Source organism: Mus caroli, chromosome 1 (genome assembly GCF_900094665.2).
Source record: "Mus caroli chromosome 1, CAROLI_EIJ_v1.1, whole genome shotgun sequence".
NCBI classification, from domain to species: Eukaryota; Metazoa; Chordata; class Mammalia; order Rodentia; family Muridae; genus Mus; species Mus caroli.
Genome location: NC_034570.1, coordinates 111,619,437 through 111,647,286, shown reverse-complemented (window position 1 = coordinate 111,647,286; position 27,850 = coordinate 111,619,437). Strand labels below are relative to the sequence as shown.

General features: G+C 40.5%; 1 protein-coding gene across 6 annotated transcripts in view; it reads left to right on the top strand.

The window, feature by feature from the left end:
• Epb41l5 (erythrocyte membrane protein band 4.1 like 5) overlaps positions 1–27,850 on the top strand; it is a 100,057-nt gene that overhangs the window by 34,939 nt on the left and 37,268 nt on the right. For 4 of the 6 annotated variants that reach the window (XM_029474204.1, XM_021168536.2, XM_029474198.1 and 1 more), the window contains exons 12-16: positions 2,080–2,249; positions 3,290–3,396; positions 4,427–4,454; positions 9,477–9,516; positions 10,596–10,711. In XM_029474204.1, the coding sequence (XP_029330064.1) occupies positions 2,080–2,249; positions 3,290–3,396; positions 4,427–4,454; positions 9,477–9,516; positions 10,596–10,711 (461 nt within the window). Of the gene's footprint in view, positions 1–2,079; positions 2,250–3,289; positions 3,397–4,426; positions 4,455–9,476; positions 9,517–10,595; positions 10,712–13,654; positions 14,865–27,850 lie in introns of those variants that run through there. The other 2 variants (XM_021168691.1, XM_021168769.2) reach the window with 1 other exon arrangement.

The window sequence follows — 27,850 nt, the reverse complement described above, 5'->3', positions numbered from 1 at the left end:
GGGTAGGGGTTCTTAGGTAAAGTTTCATTGGCTGAGGTTTAAAGTTCTTGGGATACTTCATTTGCATGGAGAAGCATTCCAGGAAGTTGCACCTGTCACTTCTCCAAGGACTACATGGCATTCCTTAGGTAGAAGATTAGAATTGGGCTCCCCAGATCAGGCAGAGAAGAGGAAGCCCTGCTAAGGAAAGGAGTCTCCATTTTTGCACCCAGGAAGGCTTATCTGGACATGATAGACCTTAGTAGCCAGGTACAACATAATCTTGAATTCTCATTTTCCTGCCTCATTCTTCTGAATGCTGGCATTCCAAGCATATTCCATCCCATTCAGCTACAGTCAAAAGAGCTCTTTTAAATTTATGTAATGTGTATGGGTATTTTGTCTGCATGCGTGTTCACGTACCACATGGATCCCAGTGCCTACGGAAACTAGAAGGGGGTTATAGGAGAAGATGAGGTCTCCTGGAACTAAAGTTACACTGTTACTGAGCCACCATATTGTTGCTGGGAATTGAACCCAGGTCATCTGGAATTGCTGCTAGTGTTTGTAACTAATTAGTCACCTCAGTGGTTCCTGAAGAGGTCCTGACTGAAAATAGTTTGTTACTAACACTTCCCTCTTTGTGTGAGTATAGATGTTGTCTTAGTTTAAATTATATTGCTATTGCCATGATCACAGCAACTCTTAAAAGGACAATATTTAATTGGGGCTGGCTTACAGCTTCAGAGGTTTAGTCCACTGTTGTCAAGGCAGGAAGCATGGTGGTAATGGAGGCAGACGTGGTGCTGGAGGAGATAAGAGTTCTACATCTTGATCTAAACACAAAAGAAGATTGTGGTCATAAGACCACAAAGCCTCCCCACAGTGACACACTTTTTCAGACAAGGCCACACCTACTCTAATAAGATCAAATCTCATAATAGTGCCACTCTATGGGCAAAGCGTTCAATCATATGAGTCTATGGGGGCCATTCCTACTCAAACCACTGCAGATATGACTAGTCTGTTATGAAAAAGTAAGATATAATTATGTGTTTAGGTATACGTGGTCATACTTTAATTGATAACCCTTGTTCTTTGTCGCATTTTGGAGTTGTTTGGTTTTGTTTTTTGGCTTTCACTCTGTAGTCCTGGATGCCTTGGAACTCAGGACTCAGGACTCAAACTTGTGATCCCTCTGCCCTATCTTCTGGATGCTGGGATTCCAGGCATGGAACACCACATCCAGCTTTAGCATGTCTTACTAGCTTTAGCATGATTTATTAAAGCACATGCTGATTTTTTGGTTGGTTGGTTTGGTTTGGTTTTTAATATTTGGTGACAGGGTCAGGATGTCCTGGATCTCTCTCTCTAGACCAGGGCTGGCCTCTAACTCTGCCTGCCTCTGCCTCCTTAGTGCTGGGACTAAAGGTGTCTATGCCGGCAGCTTAGCACATGATTCTGTTTGTTTGCATCCTGGGCTTTTCATGTGTGTTATATGTACTTGTTTGTATGGAATTGTGTATGGAGGTACACATGTGTGTACATGTTCATGTGGCCAGATACTGGATGTTATTACCACCTTACCTGTTTGCATCAGGGTCTCTACTGAGCCTGGTGTTCACCTATCTGACAAGCCTAGATGGCTGGTGACATACTCCCCCATCCCACCAAAAAGTTTCCAAGAACAAAGTAGAAGTTTTATTGCTTTTTAAGGTTTATTTCATTTTTAATTGTGTGTACAAGGTGTAGCTGGGTGCTTAGTGCAGAGTACCTTGGAAAGCATCAGGTGTAGAGCTGTTATGAGTTGTCTGATAAGAGTGCTGAGAACCAATCGTGTCCTGAGGTAGCGGTGCCTACACTTAACTACTAAGCCATCTCTCCAGCACCTTTATTGTTTCCTTTTCTGTCTAGCTGGCCTGGAGTTTACTATGCATGCAGTGTTGGCCTTGGCCTGGTGGCATTCCTTCTGTGTCCTGGACTTATAGGCATTCAATTCACCACATACCCAGCTGCCTTTGGTGTTGGTTTGATTGTGTTTCCATTACAGCAATAGAAGACATGGCTAAGTGACTTAATAAACACCGCTTTGTCTTTCAGGGCAAAGAACAAGAGCATACCTTTGTCTTTAGATTGGATCACCCTAAAGCCTGCAAACATTTATGGAAATGTGCTGTGGAGCACCATGCCTTCTTCCGCCTCCGAGGACCTGTCCAAAAGAGTTCCCATCGGTCGGGATTCATTCGACTAGGATCCCGATTTAGATACAGGTTCGGTTCTCCAAGTTTTCACATCTTGTATATAAGCCAGAAAGGTCACTCTTAACTCTTGATTTTACTGAGGTAGAAAAGAAGACACAGGAAATAAAGTATGTTGCCAAAGATATCCACTGGCCAAAATTTTTAAAGAAGTAATGTTATTGTTAATAATTTCTTGACTAGATGGGAAATCAGTTATATTATTGTTATTTATATTGATAAATTTTATATGTAATAAGCCACAATTTAAATTTATGTGACAAGGTAAATTTTCAATCTGACAGGTTTTATCTCATATAGAAAATGTATGGGACATTAATATGAACAATACTGTGGCTGAAGGCCAGTTGGCTTTTACCAGCTCCTGTCATGAACTAGAAAATGTCTGTTACATTTGAGTAGCGGTCAGTTTGAGTCTTCAGTTAAGGCAGGGATGACAGTGCCAATACGAGTCAGCCACAGAGAGTTCTGAAGCTAATTTCTGTTCTACCATGTCAGAAATGCTGAGGGATTTTCTTAGCTGGAAAACAAACAAGTACAAAATTGTTTTTTTTAAGTGTATCTAGATATTTTTTGTAGAAATAATCACAGAAAAAGTAACTTCAGTTGGGGCTGAAGATGTAGCCCATTGGTAGAGGGCTTGTCTAGCATGTGTAAGGCCTGAAGTTTTAATCCACAGGACCATCAAAGAATTAACCGGAAATCTTGTTCTGGATTACACATTTTGTATTAATTCCTATGGCTAGGAAAGGAGAGGTGCTTCCCTGATAGCATGGACATTTTCTTCTGTTTTAATAGGTGATATACAAATGTGTGTGTGTGTGTGTGTGTGTGTGTGATATATATACTTAGAAGAAATCCTATGTTATTAATGTTATGTATAATACCAAAACCTGGAGAATAAAAAATATTTGGATAAAGAGAAAAACAAAACTATCGATGGCAGTAGTTCCCTTCAGCATGCTTCTTTGCAGGATTATATGAATGTAGACATCTTACTCTTCTGTGTCTGGTTGCCTCATACTGTCTTCCTGTTGACTTGCTTCACTTAGTGGAAAAACAGAATATCAGACCACAAAAACTAATAAAGCAAGAAGATCAACCTCCTTTGAAAGACGGCCCAGCAAGCGGTATTCCCGACGGACACTGCAAATGAAAGGTGAAGTGCAGCCCTGCTCCACAGGCTTGTCCTTCCTTCCTGGACAGTCTTCTTGTCCTCGCACTTCCTGTTTGCTGGAGAGGAAGCTGCCTGAGTTCTCTCAAGTCTGTTTTAGTTAACTAAAACCATCTTTATCTGACTTTAATAAGCTGCGTGATATTGGTCCTGTGATTGGCTGACATTAAACTTGGTAGTAATCTCAGTGCAGATGTTCTAGGCAGGGTTGCACTTAGTATGTCTTCAGTAGAGTGGTATTTTCTCTCTTGTGTCTTTTAAATCTCGTGATGAAATGCAGCTCCTCCCCTTGGATATTTTTCTAGTATTAGCATGTAATGAACACATTTAAATTTTTTTTATTTGTATGTGGGTGTATGTGTGTGTGCACATGCAAACATGCATGTGTGGCATTTTATGCACCCTATGAAGGCCAGTACCCTGGCTTTGAATGTAGGCAGTTGTGAGCTGTCTTGTTTGGGTACTGAGACTTGAAACAAGACCTCTGGAAGAGCAGCAGTTACTCTTAACCACTGAGCCATTGCTCCGGGCCCAAAGTAGTTTTCAGTAAAAAATTTTCCATATTAGTCTGGTAAGGTGACTTACGTATTAAGTGCACTGTGCTGCCAAGCCTAGTGGCCTGAGTCATTTCCCAAGACCTACAAAATAAAAGGAGTTCTCTTCTGACATACACACATCTGAATTTGGTTCCAGCAACCCACATCAAGTGGCCTGCAGGTGCCAATAGTAACTCCAGCTCCAAGGGATCTCATGCTGTCTTTGGAGCTCCAGGTACACTGCACATACCCACACACACGCACTCAGGTCCACTGAAATAAAAGTAAAACCTTGAAAAAGAAAAGAATAGACCCTCAGAGTGACTTCTGCTGTTGGCCTTCCTGCTCTGACCTGCAGCACAGCCGATGGCTGAGAAGTATGTTTTTATAGAGCAGTGAGTTGAGCTTTTACTTTGAATAGTAAAGCAATTTGTTATGCAGGGTAGACTAATAAGATGTTCTCTCTTCTCTTCTGTCAGCCAGCACAACACAACCTGAAGATCTTGGGTAAGTACTGCCTTGCAATGTAGGAACTGAGAAGATTTATATAGTTGCAATTGTTAATTAAACAAATATTTGTTGAAGGCCTTGCAGATTGTCAAATTTTCACAGGCGTTAGGATTATAAGAAACAAAAACACGCCAGATGAATTAATATTCAGAAAAATGAAGCCGTTTACAGAAGTAGAGTAGGGTAGGAACAGCTATGTTATTCATATTCAGGGTGTCAGAAGAAAGGTGGGTTTCTAGGTAAAAGCAATTTATTGTAGGCTAAATACAGTCATTGTATGTACGTAGTTCATATTTTCCCGTATTGCTTCTGTAAGATCAGTACTGCTGTGCCTGACTCCTTTCTCATTTAAGCTGATCTCTTCCCCTTTTGTTCTTCGGTCAGCTGAAGACTGTCAGTTTGTTAGCCTTTAATTGATGTTTGCTCTAATATTTGTTCCCTTCTTATTTCTTACGATTTAGTTTGCTCTGGCTGCTTCCTCCTCTTCCCAGGTTCTTCTTCTGTTACCCAGAGCCTAGTGTGACCAGGCTCTGCCACCGCTGCCTCAGACCGCTGCTGTGTTTTGTTATTTTCTGTTGGTTTTTGAAACAGAGTCTCACTTTGCAGCCCTAGCTGGCCTGGAACTTAGTTGTTTGAAGCCAGGTCTTAAGATGGCCCACTGGCCTTAATTATGTGGTCCTTCTGCCTTAGCTAAGTGCTGGGCATTAGAAGGATGCAGCACCCACCCAGCTTCCTTGTCCTTTTGGTGTTATCTTAAAGTGGGGTTAAGATGGGCTATGTAGGGCTGGCGAGATGGCTCAGTGGTTAAGAGAACCGACTGCTCTTCCGAAGGTCCTGAGTTCAAATCCCAGCAACCACATGGTGGCTCACAACCACCCGTAATGAGATCTGATGTGTTCTTCTGGTGTGTCTGAAGACAGGTACCGTGTACTTACATATAATAAATAAATAAATATTTTTTTTAAAAAAAAAAGATGGGCTATGTACCCTACACTAAATTTCAACTCTGTCCTGGTGATTCAGCCTTCCTACTGGTGGGATTACAGGCCTGAGCCAACCATACCCAGGATAATGTCCTTTTTTAAATAAATAAATAAATAAATAAATAAATAAATAACAATTCCAGCTGTAAGGTTCCTCTTGAGCAATAAATAAATAACAATTCCAGCTGTAAGGTTCCTCTTGAGCACTATTTAGTTGCATTCTGTAAACCTTGGTGTGTTTTGTTTGCATTTTTGGTTTGTTCCACTTTATTTTCAAAAACAGCCATGTATTTGGTGTCTCCCAGATGCTTATTAAACAGTCAGAGTCAAAGTTGGGTGTGCTGGCACACAAGCCTTTAATCCCAGCACTTAGGAGCCCAGAGGCAGGTCGGTCTGGATCTCCATGAGTCTGACGCCAGCCTGTTCATAAAGCAAGATCTTGTCTCAGGAAGGATAGCAATAGTAATAGTAGTAGTAGTAGTAGTAATAATAAGTGGCAATGGTAATAATAATAATGATAATACAAGTCAGATTCAGACCAATACCTATAAACATAACTTTGTGTGGGCTGTGGCTGAATGGGTCAGTCTGTCTGTCTGACTTAGAACTCTTCAAAAGAGGTTTGTTATTTTCAGATACTGAGTAGTCATTTTGTGTGTGTGTGTGTGTGTGTGTGCGTGCGTGCGCGCGTGCGTATAATCTACCCTTTTTTTTGTAAGATTTATTTATTGTTATATGTAGGCACACTGTAGCTGTCTTCAGACAAACCAGAAGAGAGCATCGGATCTCACTGTGGATGGTTGTGAGCCACCATGTGGTTGCTGGGATTTGAACTCAGGAGCTTTGGAAGAGCAGTCGGTGCTCTTAACCACTGAGCCATCTCACCAACTCCTCTACCTTTTTTTTTTTTTTTTTCTCTTTCCCTGAACTATTTAGAATCGGTGCTTGTAAGGAAATTGGGAAGTAATGTTGTCTCTGTGTTTTTAAATGGTGTTGTTTTCTTTAGTAGGTCATGTCTGTCTTTCCTGAAACAGCCTGGGACATGACATTTGACCTTAAAGATACACCTTAAAGAGTAGCAGAAATGGGAACAAAATATTTAAGCAGTGACATGATATGAAATAGTTAAGGATTTTATTTGCAAAGTAAAAAAAGCCTCTTCTGTAAGATGTTCTGAAGTACTAACTTTTAATTACAGCACAGTGCGAATAAGCATGGTCTCTTTCCTAGAATTGAAGTTAATTTCACTTTAGTTGATAAATGTCATTTTCTCTTCATTAGTGATACTTTTGACTCTAGAAGACCACAGAAACAGGCTACTGGTGGCCCTTTGGAGGGAGGAAAGGGAAGGGAGTCATGATATAATTATGTTATAATCTCAAAAATTATACAAAACAAAATTGAATGGCTCACAACTTCATGTGATCTGCGTTGGCTTCCAAGGACACAGGTGTATATACTCACGCACAGACACATGCACATACACATAAACAAACGTGTGTGTGTGTGTGTATGTGTGTGTGTGTGTGCATGCGCGTGCATGGACTTTCAGAAGTTAAATGATGAGAGAGTACCATCCCTCCTGAAGTAATCTCATATAGTACTCTGGAAAACCTGAGTTTATGTTGGCATCCATGCCCTTTGCCCTTGCCGTTCTGTTTGCATGACTGGTTTTGCTCCAGTGGACCGTGGAGAACAGCCTTTTTTATAGGGTACAACTATTTGACCTAAGATGTTTCTTGACCTTGTACTCTGCTCTTGCATAGAATATACCAGTTTGAGTAACAGGTTTGTAAGTCTGTCTTTTTCCTTGTAATATTTCCCCTTCTTGTGAGCTTGAACTAAAAGTACACTGAGAAAAGGTAGTGTTTTAAAGCGTAGGTGATGGTTTTGTTACAAATACGGTTTCTCTCACTTGAGCTTCCTTCTCCCTGAGTGAGGAGACTGAGCATGTGCCTTTGTACCTGGGTTAGAGCAGCACTGAGTCAGGAAAGGGGGAGGAGATTAAATAGGTGCTGTTCATGAGCAGAAAATGGGTCAGTTATTGCATGTGGGACTTGACCGAGGCTCTTCTCTAAGATGCTCAGAATATACATTTTGGATCAGAAACCAAGTTACTATTAAGTGTCTTGAATTAACTTCAGTTATCTCTTTATCACTATTGCTTGGTTTGTTTGTTCTTGTCTTTGGGGAACTAAGCATCAAAACCAGGTCTCCTGGATGTTAGACAAGCTTTCTACCAGTGAGCTATGTCCCAAGCCCTACTTTTTAATTATTAAGTTCAGATTCAAAACAGGAAGTTGCGATTTAGTTAATATGGCTTTAATTTTTTTTTCTCAAGTTTGATTTTTTTTTTTTTTTGTTACTACTGAAGTTATTAACCACTATAAGAAACGTTTCAAAGTAACAAGTGAACCATAGACTCATTGGGGCTAACTTTTGCTCCAAACAAGTTTGGTGAGATTTTACATATAGACTAGGAAGTCACTTTTACCAGGATAAATATACATTGATAGTATGTAGTCTGGGAAGAGCAACCACAGCTCCATAGCACAAAAGGGCAGAGGGAGCTGGGACTCGATGATAGGTCTCCTAGACATTGTTCAGCATCTTTAATAGTAATACTGTAACTGAGATTCAGTGCTTAAGCAGGGTAGCTGCTCTTCCAGAGGACCCAAGCTTCATTCCCTACTTCCACATTGGGCTGCTCACAACTGTGTAACTCCAGTTCCAAGTGATCCAAGCCACCTTCCTGCCTTATCAGGCACCCTCATACATGTGTGCACATATGCATACATACATACACACACACAACATACATGTAAATAAAAATAGAATGAATTTTTTTTTTTAAGTGTGAGGGATAGAGTTATTTTTAAAAATTAACCTATAATAAATGAAATATGGGGAAGGAAAACCAACCAGTTAGGTCAGTAGTTCTCAGCCTGTGGGTCCTAACCCCTTTGGGGGTCACAAGAGGCTACATACCAGCTATTTACATTACGATTCATAACAGTAGCAAAACTACAGCTATAACGTATCAACAAAATAACTTTATAGTTACGAGTCAGCCACATGAGGCACTGTGTTAAAGGGTCACAGCATCAAGAAGGTTGAGAACCACTGGGTGAGATTATATAGACTTCTAAAAACTTGAGAGATCTGGAAGAGAAAAACTTGAAGGTTCCAAGTACCCTGTTTGGCCAATGGCACCCGATGATAGCATGTGTTGGGAGATTGCTAGTAATGTAAGGCACAATTGTGTATATGGAAAATATAAATACCCATAGAAAAGTGATTGTAAATGTGACAGTTGTAGTTTGAGAAACCACCAAAACAATTTCACTAGAACAAAGCATGAACTTGTTGGTGCTGCTTTGATAGTGTATATATCATCTTAGGAAGTCAAGCTGCTAGAACGGTGCCCGCTCTTAAGCTCAGCACTCCAGAGGCAGTGGGCACGCTAGTCCACATAGCAAGTGCCAGCCCAGCCAGCACTATGTCATGAGACTCTGCCTCAAAAAAAGAAAGAAAGAATTTTATATGTAGGATTTCTTTAACTTAGAATGCTTTATCTTATTAGTAATAAAAGTTAATGAAAAATTACAGGTAAACTTTGTATGTGCATGTGGACATATGTCAGACTTATCAAAAGACTATACAGTTATGCTTTTGGATCTTATTTTCTCAGTGATACAATGATTTGGTTGCAAAGCATGAATTGGTACCTTAGATCTAAGATAGATGAACTCATAATCACAAGATGTTACTGTTTTGGTTTCATGAAAAAATTTAAAATATGCTATAAAATAGCACTTTAATATGCAAGTTAGATACATATTTTTAAACTTTGAATTTAGTTTGTATTCATTTTGACAAAACCTTTTTTTAATCAATTTTGTTCCAGTTTGAGTCTGTGTTCACGTTTATCTTTTTAAATTTTTATTGTATTTTAATTACATTCCACCCTTCCCTTTCCTTACTCCAAACCTTTATTATATACATTTATTAGTAGGTTTTCTTCTCTTCTTTACAGTGTTCTTAATGCTTCAGCTCAGAAAAGTGACTCCCAACAGGTAAGATAGCAGTAAGTTTCTAAAGTCCTAGAGCTCATAGATAATTACAGTGACTGACATGGTATTAGTTGGATTTTTGTAATGTGTCATCTTTTACAAGTTTTGTACATTTTCTTACCCCCATCACATCTCCTGTTTTACTAAGACAATGCAAGTAGAACAGATGATTCATAAAACATTTTCTATTCCTATAAATCTGGCACATCAGTAAGTGTGAATGTTTGTTTATTATCTAAAATTAGTGTGTAAAATTTAAATTCAAACATTTGACTGCCAGGCTGAGTATCTGCCTCCGTGCCTGGGGTACCCGGAGTGCTGGTAGGCAAAACACAGTCTGTAATGAGGTTTCTCAGTCCCTGTTTTCCTGGGTGGGAAACATCAGGGTCTGGGATGATTGCTGTGGTTCCCATTTTCCTGCATACCTAGACGCCACTGGCTTAGTGCTGGGAGTTGGAAAAGGGCTTCCCAGTCAGAGCTGCCCTTCAGGGTGTCCACACAGCAGGGGGAAGGGGAAGGCACAGCCCAGAGAGGGAGTAAGAGTGCGTATTGAGAGTATGAAGGGACTGGAAGAGAGGCCTCCTCCAGGAGATTTAGCTGCTCATTATGAGGAAGGCCTACCCTCCTTGGGCGTCATGAGGAGAGAGGGTCCTTGCTTGTTCAAACTGCTTCATTTGTTGGCGAATGTGAATGCATACACCTTATTCAGGGTGACCCAGGGATTAAATACCTTTTAGGGGAATAAATGCCTAGGAAGAGGAAGTTCCTTGGCTGAACACTAGGGGACCTATCTATTATTAGCATGGAGAACTCCAAGTTTTATGCTGGGAGAGGTGAGGGTAGAAGCTTAGAATTCCTCCAGACAAAGTCAGAGAAGGAGAAAACCTGCTAACAAAGGAGTCTCCCATTTTGTGCTGAGCTCAGAGACTGTCCAGTCATGGCAGACTTTGAACTTAATTAGCAGAGTTTTCCCACATTTGACTGCATTTATTTACTATAGAGGGCATCCATTTTAATATCGTGTTTCTTGATGTTAGTATCTACTTGTTAGAATTTGACTTTCCTTATTCTTCTGTCCAAAGGCTTGGGGTGTGATGTCTTCTGTGCCTGTTACTTCTTCCTCATCCTCTGGTCCTGTGCTGGTGGAGATAGAGAATCTTCCACAGACCTCTGCAACAGACCAACATGACAGGAAATGGTTTGTTAACTTCCTAAACCAAAATATTGCTTGCATAATTGTATTCTAAAATTTAAGCTGTAATCTTAAAGTGCTTTAAGTATGATTGAAAACAAAGTATTCATATTTGTGAGCTGAAAAGGAGCATCCTGAGTAGTCGGAGGGGTGTGAGCCTAAGGGTGTGGATGGAGGACGGAGGACAATTGTCTACAGGCAAACATAACCCAGCTGCCTTTAATAAAGTCTGGGAATGACTAATTAAAGTCTTGAAAAATTCCAGTTTGAGGAGCTAGAGAAATAATCCAGTGAAAGTGAGGTATTTATATAAATGGTGAACACACAAATATGGATATTTTGTGGCTTATTTGATTTAATCAGTTGGATTCATGCTTTCCTAGAAAGCAGTGTGGCTTGGTGAGGGGTACTTTAGAAATGATTTGGGCTGCGTGGTCGTGTTGGGTAATCGTCTGTTATTCAGTGCACTTGGATGATTCATGAGAGTCTTCTCTTTTTCTCTTGCTCTTAACTTGTTAATATCTGAAATCTAATGAGATTCTGTGGCGATCTCAAGGGTTGGGTCCGCTTTTTGTGCAGCCAGTTCTTCCTGCATGGTGGTGGGTCAGCAGTGGTTGGTGATCGTTTCTGGTCTGTCCTATGTACTCTTTCACTGGGATTGGCTTAACTAACTATAGGATACTCTGCTTGTGATCATTGGGTATATTTTATTTCAGTTCCAGGTAATTTTGCAGTTACGATCAAAGAGGATTTCCCTCCTTGTTTGATCCTTTTTAAACTTTCCTTCTTTTGTCCTTGTGGGAATCTGGTACAGGGTACTCTAGGTGTATTCACATATACATACCAAAGGTGAGGTCTACAAATGTCAAGTTATAGTATTTATTTAAGACATTAAAAGTTTCAATTTTGCCAGGCAGTGGTGTTGCACGCCTTTAATCCCAGCACTTGGGAGGCAGACACAGGCGGATTTCTGAGTTCAAGGCCAGCCTGGTCTACAGAGTGAGTTCCAGGACAGCCAGGGCTACACAGAGAAACCCTGTCTCGAAAAACTAAAAAAAAAAAAAGTTTCAATTTCATGCTGAAGATAACAGCCCTGGCAAGCAGTTATGCTCCATAATGTGCCACTGAAGCCCATTATCACACAAAAATACTGATGAGTCTTCAACTGTAAAAGAACTGTCTTAATGTATGCATGTCTTAATTGCAAGTGAGAATCTGATTAGTTAACATCCTGTGTTATGCTGTCTTTATTTAATTCCATTTTAATGAGTACATATTTAAATCTGTTTAATTTGATTTGCTAGGCACTACCAGTTTCTTTGATGTAGGCTTTAGAGAGAATATTGAATTTGAGATTCAAGAAAAACGAAATATCTTGGAGCTGTGTGTCCTCTCCTTTCATAATGGTTCTACTGAGACCTCCTTTGCTGAAATGGAGTAGAGATGGCCCTAAAAACCTGATGAGCTTCAGAGTACGTTAGCAGAGCATGGAACTGAACCACGGCTGACATGTCTTAGAGCTACTGATTCTTACCCTTAATGTAGAGTGCATTCTACCTCTTTCTTTGTTTCTGCATGCTTAGATTTCAAAGAATATAAAACAGTCCTCCTGTAGAAAGTGGGAATCAAATTTGGAAACTGATAACTGCATTGAGAAGCACAGAGTACGAAACATCTCTCTGGCAGATAATTTGGAGCCAATTTAATTTAACCTCATTTCCTGTTACAGTCTTCAGCTTTTTTTTTTCGTGGCATCCTAAATGAAGCTTTTAACTAGGTGAATGATGTGATGTGTTAGTAACTTAGAATCTGTACTTCACATCACTTGGAATCCACAGTGTTTATTTACAACAAGAAGCCAGCAGACAGTGGTGTGTGCTTGAGAGGCTGAGGCCTGGAACTTGAGTCCAGCCTGAGCAACCTAATCTCCAAACAAAATAAAGCATGCCTGTAATCCCAGTGCGTGGGAAGAATCATGTACTTGGGTGGATTGTGATTCCAGGCCCAACCCTATCAACAGACAAAAAGAAATAGAACTGAGAAAATCTTGTATCTGTAAACCAGATCATAAGCCTAATTTCATTTCTAAATTTTTAGAGACTAAATCAAGGGTCATGAATTTGGCTTGTATTTGGAATGATGGTTTTCCCTTTGTGATTCTGTAGCATGTGCTGCCCTTGTGTTACTTTACAAGTTTGGCTTTTGAGCTAGGGCAGGTGTTTTCTTTCTACTGGAGGGCTCTTGTCACTCTGTCCAAACCTGCATGTTGCATGTGGATGCATGTCTGCTGTCTAGTTCTCCTGTGCTTGTGATTCTTTTGTTTGTCTGTGTGCCTGTTGCACTTCAGTTTGTGCTCCTATGAGTTTTGATTGCAGAAAGTACAATGATTTTTGTTAATTTAGTCTAAGCCACCCTGAACACGTCCAGTCTCCTGTGATTGTTGTTTGATTTGGAGCACTGATAGAAACTTGCTTGATGTCTGAGGGCAGTTTTTTTAATGCTCCTGGATTCTGTTTCCTGGATTATAACTTTTTACAATTGTGTTATTTTAGAGATCATTTTTAAATTATTCTTCTTCCATATGTTTTTGTTCTTCAGTAGAATATTTTCAAATATTTGAATAAAGCTCTACTTAGATTCCCCCCCCCCACACACACACACACACACTAAATCAACCAACATTTGTACCTTGGAGTTCCCCAGAAACATCATGAGTAGATAACAGTGTTTTGCCTTCTGTGGCTTTATTTCATTAATTAATTCACTTAATTCATACTGCTTGCATGTGTTTCCATTCCATGTACTTCATGTGACTATGGATTTCCTCCTCTGCTGTTCTTGAATGTTATCATCTCAGTGGTGCATGCTAATCACATCGCCTCTCTCCTTTACACATCGTGTTCTCTATTCCTGTTGACTAACTGTACTCCCCACTCCTCAACCATCTAGGCTCTCTGCTACCAGTGACCGCTGCCAACGTGGTGGAAACCAGTGGAACCCAAGGGCCTTGCCCCCACCCCAGACTGCATATAGAAACTACACTGACTTTGTACATGAGCATAATGTGAAGAATGCAGGAGCCCATCATGACGCTCAGTTATCTGGCCGTGCAGCCATGACCGAGATATGAGTTGTTACACCTTTTAGGCCGTGGAACTCTTGTCATCTAGGTCAATAATGTATTTTGTGGCATTTATATAGAGGATTGATTGCATTAGGAGTATTGGAGAGAATTTGTTTCCTACTGAGTCACTAGTTACACAATGCTGTGATTGACTTCTGTCTGCTGTGGAAGGGAAGAGGATCTGAAGAAGCCGTGAGCTATCACTGACGTGGCTGATGCTGCTGTGTTGAAAGGGTGTGCATACCACTGTGTCCTCGGAAGGGTTTTCAGTGTTAGCGTTTAACACATCACTCACAACATCTCTCAGGGGATTCATGTTTCTGACAAACTGTCAGTTGTCATCCACATGCCATCTAAGTAAGGTTAAGACACACAATGTACACCCAAAAGGAACCATATTCAGTCGTGGTGCATCAGCCTTTTGTGGTGCTATAGTAATACTGTTCTCATATGCTACTCTCTAAAGTGACCCATGCCTTCACTTCAGCTAAGTGCCTGCGGTTTAATAAAAATTATAATACTTTTTTCTTAACAAACATTATTACCACAGCTGTAGAAAATGCAATAACAGTATGACTCATGTAGAGAGAGATGTCTGAAAGGTTTCTTCGGGTGGTTAACTTAGAGTTAACTTGAATGGTTACATTACTAGCAGGTGGTTATACCAAATGCAAGGTGGAAAGTTTCCTTGTTACTCTTTTCTCAATGAAGTCCTTGACAGATCATCCGAGTTTGTAACACCCTCATAATCTGACCCTTACAACCTTTAAAATAAAATTCTGAAGTCAAAGTCTTACCATTTTTGAGATGGATTACCTGTATAATTCGGGCTCTTTGGTTTAATTCACTGGAGGCAAATTTGTTGGAAAAGTACATGATGATTGAGACACTAGGAAGAGACAAAAACAGTATTTCCTCTTTTACAATTATTTTTAGTTTCAGAAAAATTCCTGAACTTTAAACTGTATAAGGAGAAATGAGAAGGGTTATATGAACTGTTTATGCTTGGAAATAATAAAGCTTTGTTATATTTAACCTGTCTTGCTTAACTCAGAGGTTGGCTTCATCGTATAGGTTCTCTCTTCAGAGGGCTTTGACAGAAGTCTGCTGTTGTAGATACAGTAGGGCTTGTCACTAGAAGACAGGTGGCTAACCAAAAATATTTAGAGCATGAAATTCATAGGCAAATCTTGATCTGATTTTTTTTTATTATATAAGAGGATCATTGCTTAAATATACTGTAGATGCAACATGGATATTCAAAATATTAGTATATCCTACAGAAAAGCAGATGCATATCTTAAATATCTCCAAGACTATCACCATCTAGTGTGCTTTAAAAACAGCACTAATGTACAATGTTCTGAGAGTTTTTTGTTTTGTTTGTAGCTCAGATTATAACTAAGTGTTGTCTATGATGTTTTCTTTTTTATCTTTAAGACTTGTTTATTCTTGTTTACTTTATATGAATGGATGTTTACCTGCATGTATGTATGTATGTCTGTGTGTCCATTAGTATGTTGCCTCCAGAGGCCAGAAGAGGGTTTTGGAGCCCCTGAAACTAGAGTTGTGGATGGTTGTGGCTGACACGTAAATGCAGGGAATTGAACCTGCGTCCTCCAGAAGAGAACCAGTGCTCATAATGCTGAACTATCACTCCAGCCTTTTTTTTCTCCTTAAAAGTGTTTATTTAGATCATAACATTTTAAACACAGAAGCTTTGCTTTGTGCCATAAGAATATTTAGTTGATATGAGTAGCATTTCTATAATATAACTGAGTCAGGATGAATAAAAGCTTTCCTAGTCTTGTGGAAAGTCTTGTGGCTTAACTTTATCACGTTAACGATAATCCTGAAGTTTGAAATCTGCCCTCCCCCTGTGTATCTTAGCAAATGTTAATTTTAGGTGGCTTGTAACTGAGTAGTACTATCTTCAGTTTGTATTGAAAATGATCATTTTTATTAGGATTTGAAATAACCAATTGTCTTCAGTTTGAATGTTTCAGGGTCACATCATGGGTTCTTCTTTGAAACCTAGTGATGAAATAATTCATTCATAAAATTTTAAAAGGAAAAACTGGGTTGGACATTAAGACAGTAAAGGACAGAGAGCAGTAGAATCATGTCTCCTAAGTGTCCTCTGTGCTTTAAGATGTCATATTAATATGTTGAGCATCCCTGTCTAAAATCCTAAGCCTCCAGATAATTGATATAACAGTTTCACACCTGACCTCATTTGTTTCAGGTTGCACTTAAAGGCAGCAGCAAGCAAACCCAAAGTATTAGATCTGTTTAACCATCAAGCCATGTACATTAAAAACATACACGACTCCCATCTCACAACTACTTAGTCTTTGTGTGTGCATGCACTAATATTTGAAAATCTAAACTGAAATGGAAAACATTTCTGGTTCCAAGTAATTGGGATAAGGAGTATCCAGCTTGTACTATAAATATTTGCTCTTGTGAGTGCTAGTCACAAGATGGCCGTACATTTTTCTGGAGCAGTGATGGATTTACAAGTAGTTCAGCCTCAATAAATATATTGTCTCTGATATATTTCTGCTCTCATCTTACTATGTCCAATGACCAGAGCTCTAGACTTGAAGACAGAGTGAGACGATTCAGTAGGTAAAGTCACTTGCCACCAAACCTGCCATTCTGAGTTTGATCCCTAGAGAGATTGATCCCTGGAATGCACGTGTTAGAAAGTAGGGAGTACCCCAAGTTGTCCTCCAACAGCTGTGTGTGCACACATACAAAGAAAGTAAGTTTTTAAAATTTACAGATTTTGAAGCTAACATGCACCTAGAAGGCTCACTCAAGCTTGGGAGTTTGGAGTCAACCTGAGCAAGATAGTAAGACTCCTGTCTCAATGAAAAAATAAATCTAGACTGGAGAAATAACTTCCTTCCATAAGGACCCTAATGTGGCACAGAACTCCATGTTTATGTTCTGTGCAGTGTGTTGGCTACTTTTATTGAATATAATTGTACCATTTTAATTAGGTTGGTTGTGTTCTGTTGTGTTTTTATAGACAGGATGGTTAGACAGAATATCCAGTGACCTTCAGAAACAAGCTCTGATAATCATCGCTTTTATGATTAAAAACATTTCTGCTGACTGGGTAGTGGTGATGCACACGTTTAATCCCAGCACTTGGGAGGCAGAGGCAGGTAGAACTCTGAGTTCAAGGCCAGCCTGGTCTACAGAGTGAGTTCCAGGACAGCCAGGGCTACACAGAGAAACCCTGACTTGAGGGGGAAGAAACCATCTGGTTGGATATGGCAGTTCATGCCTGGAAGAGAGTGAGGAAGGAAGAGTGCCATGAGTGGTAGACCCTCTGAAAAAGAAAAGTCGCTTTTTGTTTTTAAATAACCAGTGTTTAGGATCTAATTTTTCTGATCTTCAAATGGTAATCACATGCACATTTTAATTGAAGTTACAGAGTAAAAAGCCTATTTTATCCCATCCTTTGAAGATTCGAAGATTATAAAAGATTGGTTTGTTGTAGAAGAGATTCAAGAATACCCAGTTCAATTCTTTCGTGCATGCTACCCACTGCAAGCAGGAATCATTGAATGATTTCCGTCATGCAGAATGTCAAAAGAAAGAACACAGAGAGGAAAGGTTCTTGGGTCTCCTGGACAAAGGATTTGATGAGGTCAGAGTGCTGTCAGGCACCAGGGCTGCTAGACATAGAGGATAAACTGATATGCTTGGGTTTTATAGCAGCTAATGTACAGTTTGATGTCATATCAGCTTAATTCAAATAGTGAATTGAGAATGTTGGCACATGCCTGTAATCCCAGCACTTGGAGGCAGGAGCAAAAGCATAATGCCAGCTTATTACACAGCAAGTTCCAGGCCAGAAGAAATAAAGCCAAAAGTGTCTTTTTGCAGGGAAGTGACCTACAGACATACACCCCAACATGCACACATACAGTAAAATATTGGGTTGCCCACAAAAAAGTTGAACTCCTGAGTGGGGTTAATTGGTAACATTGCCTGGGGTATAAAAGTTATTGTGTAAATATACCAGGATATAAAAACATGTCTAGAACATGATATAAAGTTCTAAGTGAAAGATTTTTTAGGGTGAATATACATGCCCACCCCCAATGCTGGGTGTAGTACCTTGAGCCTTGCATATAGTAAGCTATCACTTAGCCACATCCCTAGCTTATTTGGTTTTTCTGCATTACTGCACATTTGATTGATGTGGTAACAGTTTTCATTTGTTAACATTGCTAGATAACTTTTTTATGTCCCTAAGTAAATAATTTCATCTTTCCATTTTCCAAATCAGTAGCTGGGGGAGGTTGAGAAGGGGAATCCTGAGTCTTGACCTCGAAGAGAAAGAAGGGTACTTACTGTGGAGGAGGCCAGCTTTCCTAGCATGGGACCCGTCCTTCAGCTTTGGTTTCACTCCTGCTCCCTTTGCATTCACAAGTGTGAACCAAAGAGGTTGGAAATGGTGGTTCTGTATTATCCAGCACTGATGGGCGAAGCCATGGATAAGCGCAGCGGGGGCATTCTGACCTTTAAGTCAGTAAACTTCTTTTCTAACCTTACTCCCAGCTATTTTCAGTTTGTTAGACATTAGGTTTAAAAGTAATGCCACATTGGATAAATTCATTTTATTCTTGAGATTAGAGTTTAGGGATTGCAAAAATAAAATGTTGGTTCCAGTACCTCTTAGTGTCTCTTACACTGTAGTTTTATTTATCATTGTGTATGTACTCCATGACCTGTGGAAGTCAGAGTACTTGGAGAGTCATTTCTCTCTCCTACCTTTATGTGGTTTCTAGAATTAACCTCAGGTTACCAGGCTTGCAAGGGAAGTTTCTTTACCTACTGAGCCATCTTGTCAGCCCTTTATGCATTTTAATATGAATTATTCCACAATATTATGTCTTCTATCCAGAACATTATGAGCACTCACATTTAAAATGCTTTGACCTAAAAGATGAAACATTAAGCTTTGGAAGATGAACCTCCACTGTATAGAAATTATGACATCGTGGCCAGAAAGATAGGCAGATTAAACGTTCTTGCCACCAGCCTAGTGAGCTGAGTTTGATCCCTGGGACCAACTCATACAGGTTGTCCTCTGGTACCACACACACATGTACACAGATTAATTTCAAAAAAAGCATGTGAAGCACATCACTTTCTATGTAAAATATATTAAACTTCATTTTTTCCCATTAATTCTTGTCCATTGTTAATTAGTACTTGGGATAATGAAACAACTTGAAACAAGAGGAATTTTTTTTAAGATTGAAAAACATATGACTTTAGTACTGAGAGTTTAGAACATATGTTCCTGTTCTTCTGAAGGAATTGTTCTCATGAATTTATTTTTTAACTAATTTCCTATGGTTGTGTTCCCAAAGCGCAGCTGGCTGTGGCCTCAGTTGGAGGTGGCAGAGGTTGAGTGAACTTTTTACCATGTGCTCTTGACAGCTAGCCAGCATTGTGTTTATATTGGCAGGGAAAAGATGACCTGACCTGGAGAGCAACATTCTCCAAGGATTGGGACTGAAGACTTCTTGTGTGCACCATAATGAATTTGTACCTTGCCTTTAAAAATAGGCTCAACAGCTATAACTCCATTCGTTGTTGTTGTTGGGGGAGGGGGTACTTTTTATCTCATTCTACTAAAGAATAATGTACATGCACCAATTTGTAGCTAGGATTTGCAACAAAATGCATATTCTTTAATAGTATCTTGCTACAGATGCCTAATCTTTGTTAATAAAGTAAGGGTTAATAGTAGGAAGGGGTTTGCTGGCTGGCTTTATAGTGTGGTTTTCTTGAGAGATCATGCAAAGTGCTCCAGAGTGTCGTGGGCCATTTTTACCTAATAGTCCAGCCAGGGCTTCATATGTAATTATAGACTCAAGGAGTCTGAGGATCTAAGTTTAATAAATTGCCTTGATTCTTTCTGAGGACACCATTAGCAAGCCTCTAGTGAGTCTTTGGAAAGACTTCAAAGATTTGGATAATTATGAGTATCTAGGTTATCAAACAAATTTCACAATCCTGTTGAAGCAGTAACATGAAAGTATGGTGATACATGGCTTTAGGGATCCTAGCACCTGGGAGATAGAAGCAGGAAGGTGCTGAGTTCCAGGTCATCCTCTGCTACCTAGTGAGTGAGTTCCTGCTACTCTGAGCTACATGAGACCCTACATCAAAAAAGGAAAAGGTAGTGATTCTTGGCTGAGAGTGGATGGACTAAGGAGGTCTAGGGAGTCATTTTGTTTGTCCAGTTTGTTTTTTATTTTTTGTTTTTTGTTTTTTTTTTATCGAGACAGGGTTTCTCTGTGTAGCCCTGGCTGTCCTGGAACTCACTTTCTAGACCAGGCTGGCCTTGAAGTCACAGAAATCGACCTGCCTCTGCCTCCCAAGTACTGGAGTTAAAGGTGTGCACCATCACAGCCTAACTTCATTTTATGGTTTTAAATGAAAGGAAGGTCTTTGGAAATCATAGTTTTAGGTTTGTTTTTTGTTTGTTTGTTTGTTTGTTTGTTTTGCAGTGGGGTCTCTATATAGTCCTGGCTGTCCTGGAACACACTGTATAGAGCAGTAATTCTCAGCCTTTGTAGTCAGATACCAAGTATTTGCATTAGGATTCATAACAATAACAAAATTATGAGGTAGTGACAAAATAATTTTATGATTGGGGGATCACTACAACATGAAGTGTATTAAAGGGTCACAGTATTGGGAAGGTTTAAAACCACTGATGTAGAACAAGCTGGCCTTGAACTCAGTGATCTGCCTACCTCAACCTACCAAGTATTAGGATTAAGGCATGCACCACCCTGTGTAGCTCTTGATACCTTTTAGAAAAATATTCTTGTGCGCAAGTGTGGGGATCCATTCCATGACTCACAAATGGAGGTCAGGGCAACTTTTGGGAGTTGGTTCTCTCCTTATAAACTTATATGGCTTCCAGGGATCAAACTCAAGTCATCAGGTTTGCAAGGCAAGTGCTTTGCCTTTTGAGCCATATCTGTCCATATTTAAACAGCCACCAGAACACCTCTTTGGTCCTCCCTTTTATTCCCACTCACTTTTTCTTGCATGCCCTAAATTTTCTTGTCCTCTGTTCAATTCTGGTCAAATCCAACTGTGGTTCTCAGGGGTCAATCAGATACATTATGAGTCATAACTAGCAAAATTATACTTATGAATTTACAGCAAAAGTAATTTCATGTTTGGGGTTATCACAACATGAACTATATTAAGGGGCTGCAGCATTGGGAAGATTGAGAACCCATGGTCTACTGCCTCCTATCTTTGTTCACTAATAACTGTGGAAGAGGAAGTTCACATGTTTTTTGACAGTGGCTGTTATGGTTTGTATATGCTTGGCCAGGGAGTGGCACTATTAGAAAGTGTGGCCCTGTGGGAGTAGGTGTGTCACTGTGGGTGTGGGCTTTAAGACCCTTATCCAAATGCCTGGAAGCCAGTATTCTGCTAGCAGCTCAGATGAACATGTAGAACTCTCTCTCAACTACTGTACCATGCCTGCCTGGATTCTGCCATGTTCCCGCCTTGATACTCTACTGAACCTATAAGCCATTCCAATTAAATTTTGTCCTTTATAAGACTTGCCTTGATCATGGTGTTTGTTCACAGCAGTAAAACCCTACAACAGTGGCTTTCCAGTAGATGATGCTATGCTGTCTTGATCACCATGTTCTATGTTCATTTAGTAAGGAATAGAAAGAACCCTGTCTCTAGGAAATCCATATAGTGGTGCTACATGTTCTAGTAATAGTAATACCACCTCTGCCAAATCGGTTTGGTTGGTTCACAGGTGATCTCCATAGTCAGTTCACAGTGGATTTATTAGCACTGACAGCAGTTCACTTTCTTCCCCACAAAAAGCTTTCTTCACTTAGGGACACCACTCTTGTCTCCTAACCTCTGTAACATTTTAGTTCCCCTTGCTAGTTCCCACCCTCTGTCTGACCCTATAAAATGTTTTAGTACCTTTTTTGTATCAACTCACTCTGGGTAATTTCATCTAGTGTAATGATATTAAAGGCCATCTATGGGGTGAAGGAGATGGATGATTCAATGAGTAAAGTGCTTGCTGTCTACACAGAAAACTGAGTTTTGATCCCAGCAGCCACATAAAATCAGGTCACAATGGTATGTGCCTAAAACTTCAGTGCTGGAGAAATGGAGGCAGAGACACTAAGGAGGAAGCGAAGCCCTAGGTTAGTGAGAGACCCTGTCTTAGAAGCTAAACTGAACAGTGTCTGGTGGTGTCCTCTGGACTCTCACACATGTCCATATACCACACACAAAAAAATGAAAAGATGATGTACATGCTTGCAGTCTCGTTTATACCATGAGCTTAGGCTTGATTTCTAGATGTATATATCCTACTGCCTATGTGACATGTTTTTACTTAATTATCTATTGTAAGCCTGTCATTAAAAACAAAGTGGGAGCAATGTTAGGCTTCCTGAGCAGTTGCAAGGATGGTGCTGAGAGCTCTCACAGCCCTCATTTTTGTTTTACTTGATGCTAATGTCCCTCTTGACACTAAAAATTCTAAAAACTAAAATTAGGGTTGGGGAGATCCATTGGTACTTGTCTTAGGGTTTTACTGCTATGAAGAGACACCATGACCAAAGCAACTCCTGTAAGGACAATATTTAATTGGAGCTGGCTAATATGTTCAGAGGTTCAGTCCATTATCAAGGCTCCAGAACATGGCAGCATCTAGGCAGAAGGGTGCAGGAGGAGCGGAGAGTTCTGCATCTTCATCTGAAAGCTATTAGCAGAATACTGCTAGGACTAGGGTATTAAAGCCCACACTGACAGGACACACCTACTCCATCACGGCCACACCTCCTAATAGTGCCACTCCCTGTTCTAAGCATACACAAACCATCACAGTAGTGTTTGCCTTGCAAGCATGAAAGCATGGGATCAGTTTCAAGAAGCCATGTTTCTAAAAATGTAGTATAATCGGTTGCAGTTGTCGGCCCAGTGCTGGAAAAGTGAAGATGAAAAGATCCTGGTGCTCCTCCCCAGCTCATTTAGATCACCCACTAGCCTCTCCACAAGCAGTGTGCACACATGCAGAAGAACCCTAAAATGAACATTGCCACTGTCTAAGCTGAACAGGATTTAGGTTTTGCTAGTCTGCCCAAATGTTCCAGGGTGTAATCGAAGGTTCCATGTTGTATTTAGTCCACTTGAGTTGGTGATGTTTTGTGTTTTTAATGGTACTTGAAAGAGGACTTGCCAGGTTCATCACAGAACGTCCTTCCTTGAGTTTGGGTTTTTGCATGTGATTAGATTGAAGCCATAGATTTGAAGGGGAGATGCTGGGATGATACTATGACATTCTGGATTTAATAGATAATAAATTAGACAGTTGGTCTCTTTGACGTCATTATTTTTCCCATCTCTACAGATTTTCCTGCCTTAATAAATCACAGTTCTCACTTTCCTGTTGCCAACCCTGGGCTGGAGCTTTTGAATCAAAAACAGTGGTGGGCAGAGTGTCCTGCCAATTCCATGCATGTTACTAGTCACCTTTGCTCCTCTTTGTATTCTTACAGAGAAATTCTATGAGTTCTCCAAAATCCACCCAATCCACCACTCGCTACCATCTCTCCTGCTGCCACCCTGCTTCAGTTTATTGTCAGTAGTATCCACGTACCAGTAGAATCCCTCTTCCCATGGCCCTCTCTTTTAAAATCAATGGTTGGATCTTTCAACCATTGTTCTCTTATTAGTTTGATTTTTCTGATTTTTCTCTTCAGTAGCCACACCAGCCATAACATAGACTACCCCCTGCTCAAACCGTCTAGTATTCTCAGCGCCAGCTAAAACAAATCCTTCCCTTAGTACACTTGGCTTCTCCCTCTTCTGATTCTCCGCCAGTCTGATATGTTACTTGCCTCCTCATCTCCTACCATCTCCTGCTTGTACTTCATTGCTAAATGCCACTCGGACCTTAAAGCTCATAGAGACCATTCCAGCAGCATCAGGCTTGGTTGGTTTCTTTGAATATTTTTGATCTTTGAAATTTTCTTATATAATACCACTCCTGGAATCCCTCTCCCCATGGCCCTCTCTTTTAAAATCATAACCTACAGTGTTTAATTAGGTTTGCTTGTATGAGTCTCTGGGGTTGCTTACTGGATAATGGGAAAATTAACTGGAGGCTGCATCCTAAAGAGTGAGTGCCTCTCCTCCCTCAGCAGCCACTCATTACCAGCAGCTCCACAGCTGGAAGAGCTGTTGTGTCCTCTCCCATCCATGGTGGAATGTTGACTGCAGGTAACCACAGCTCCTGTGAGTTGTTGAGTTTAACCGCTGTGTAGTGACCAGAAGACAGCATTTTACAGCACACTTCTCCATGCTCTGGTTCCTCCATCCTCCCTGACCCCTGTTCCACAACATTGCCTGAGCCTGGGGATGGGGGAGCTGTCTAGATCTATTTAAGCCACACACTCAACAACCACTTACTCTTAGCATTCTGGCCAGTTACGAATCTCTGTATTCACCACTACCCACTACAAAAATAAGCTACTCTAAGGTTGAAACAACACTAATCTATGGGTATAAATAAACACAAATATTTAGAAGGCAGCTAAGAACATGCCCATTTAGCAAACTAACAGTAGGTTCTCAGGGTCTATGATTCCATCAGCTTTGGGTTTCTGACCAGGTTTATAGTAACGCACTTGAAATTCTTCTGTGGAACAGGCCCAAGATCTGATCAGAAATAGGTTGTTACCCCCAAAACATAACACTGTTATACTAATGGGCATACCTTGTGTAGTGAATCAGTATGTAGCATGCAAGGTGTACCAGTGGGTAAAGATGACTTTTCTCCCCTAGTGATAGCTACATAGTACCTCTGGTACTGTAAGCCAGCCAGCAGAAAGGAGGATCCCAGGTCAGTGCCAGCTTTATTTCTCAGAGCCTTGCAACCTGAGTGTGTGGTGTCTTCAACAAAGGGGTCTAGTTCTGAACTGCCAAGAGCAATGGCAAAAGCCAATATTGTCCTGCAGCGGGGGAGGGGGAGGTTCGGGCCCTTCCTGGCCAACAACTCAGTAGGGAGGCATCTTGCAACAAGACTTCTCAGTAATCTCTCCTGACCATTCTGAAATAATCATGTGCACCTTGATCTTCTCTAGTCCCTTTCACCCTTTTTGCTCCTCACTTCTTCATCTTACACAGTATATTCAGGGATTTCTGATCTATATTCACTAGATTGTCAGTTCCATTAAAGGGAAGCATTTGCTTGTCTAGAGAATATGAACTTTGTATATAATCTTTGGATGGATGACTGAATGAATGGATGCCATGCAAAATATACTTAAACTCTTTGTCTTTCAAGAAATTTACAAGCTGGGGACAAGCAGCTTTACAAATGCCTGATATAAATATATGCCACTAGAAAAACAAGGCCTTTTAGAAAATTAAGAGCTTGAAGTTAAGTAGGCTCTGAAGTCATTGCAGACTGAAGTCTGCAATTTTTTTACAACTTAATTTTTTTTACAACTTTGTTTTTCTAGGAAAAACAAAACCTTTGCAAAATGCAAGGTGTGTGTAGTTTTTTTTTTAAACATTTTTTTAAATAAACTTACTTATATGTAAGTACACTGTAGCTGGCTTCAGACACTCCAGAAGAGGGCATCTGATCCCATTACATATGGTTGTGAGCCACCATGTGGTTTCTGGGATTTGAACTCAGGACCTCTGAAAGAACAGTCAATGCTCTTAACCACTCAGTCATCTCTCCAGCCCAAGGTGTGTGTAGTTGAGGAATGATGAAATAGTTGAGGAAAGTTGTATAAATGGTGGTGAATACATGTTATTTTTTCAAAAGACAGCTCAGAGATGTTTAATCCAGCCTGAGCACCACACAGGTTGTATACCACTTCATGCCAGCCTCGGTGGGGCCTAGAGTGGAGAGCAATAGAATCCAATAGAAGTTCTGATCTGGAATGATGGCTGTGAAAAGACTGGATGGCGTAAACAGCACAGCAGCAGAAATAAGGAATGCTCTCCTTCAGCAAGGTAGAAAGACAGCACGGGCTCTGCAGGGCTGTCTCCTCCCTCCACCATCTTCCTCTCTCCACCACCTCTGTATTACACACACACACACACACACACACACACACACACACACACACTGCTCTCAACCATTTAGAAGGCAAGCTCAGTGGCTTCTGCTTCTAATGAAGGAAGAAGAAGCAGTTAAATACCTTGAGATAATGGTCCCAGCCTTTAAAGAAGTTAACCAAACCATGTATGTTTGTATACATATTCCTTTTAAAAGAAGAAAAGACTTTCCAACCTACAACCTGCCCACTCGGCTAGGCTACACAGCCTGTAGGCCCCTGGATCTGTTGGGCCTTGCAGATAGTATAATTTTATCTCACTTGGTAATCTATACCCTGTATCTCAACCAAGAGAAGAGAAGACACATATTTGTACATTCAAACACAGGTTCATGAACTGTCATGGATAGCAGCATTAGAAGTCCTAGCCAGGAGTAATGGCTCAGACATAGTCGCAGAACCTTTTTTTCCCCCAACATTAAACATTTGTTTGTTTTGTCAACATGTAGGTCTATACCATGTGTGTATAATGCCAGTGACTGCCAGAGAGGGCATTCAATCCCATGAAACTGGAGTTAAAGATTGTCATTAGTCCCCATGTGTGTGCTGAGAGTAGAACCTTGGCCCTGAAAAAACAGCCAGTGCTCTTAACCACTGTGCCATCTCTCAGGCCCCAAAACTTGTTTTGTTTTGTTTTTGAGACAGGGTTTCTCTGTGTAGCCCTGGCTGTCCTGGAACTCACTTTATAGACCAGACTGGTCTCGAACTCAGAAATTGAAAGAATTGAAAACCCCCACTCAACTCCCTTCAGAGTGCACCCAAGAATCACGAACAAACAGACCGTCTTGATGTAAAAACATGAGGTAGTTTAATGGCGGAGCTCCGGGTCTAAATGTATCTCACGCAGGAGACAGTGGATTCAACCACGAGGCTTGGAAATTAGGGTTTTTTATAAAAAAGGGGCTGGGGCTGGGGGAGGAATTGGCGTGGTTTCACATGATTGGTCCATTTAAACATCAGCAGGGAGGAATTGGTGCGGTTTCACATGATTGGTCCATTTAAACATCAGCAGACTGTACATGCAGATAACATTTAACTTAGGTCAGAAGGGCGGGAGATAGGGAGGCACTGGGCCAGTCCAGCATGTCATTATCTTTATGGCCAAGCAGCCTCAGGCATGTCTTAACTACGGGCCTGCCCGGGCATGTCCTGGCCTGTTCTGCTATGTTCTCAGCCCCAGGTTTCAAAGCTCACAAACAACTCTTTGGGCTATTTGACATAAATTACATGAATCACAGGTCTCAAGTTTTATTTTCTTTCAAAATCCGCCTGCCTCTGCCTCCCAAGTGCTGGGATTAAAGGCGTGTGCCACCACCCAGCAATTTGTGTTCTTAAATACTTTGTTCCACAGACAATATGGATTAACCTGATTGCTTCCTCTTGATTCAATCTTGGTTATAAATTATTAATAAGATCTGTGATGTGCCTATAATTCAGCCAACCAGGACCCTTGATGTCATCACTGGCATTAGATTACTTGGTTATAATAGTCAAAGTAATATACAGCAGGTTGGTTGGTTGGTTTTGGTTTTGGAGACAGGGTTTCTTTGTGTCCTTGGCTGTCATGCAGGGTTAGTTTGAATACATTTGACTTTTTTTTTTTTTTTTTAAGAATTTATGTGTGTAAGTGTTGTGGTAAATCTCCCAAATATGTCCCAGCAATGAAAACACAACTCAGTTAATATGATTACATGCGCTGGGCGTTGGTGGCGCACGCCTTTAATCCCAGCACTTGGGAGGCAGACACAGGCGGATTTCTGAGTTCGAGGCCAGCCTGGTCTACAAAGTGAGTGCCAGGACAGCCAGGGCTGCACAGAGAAACCCTGTCTCGAAAAAACCAAAAAA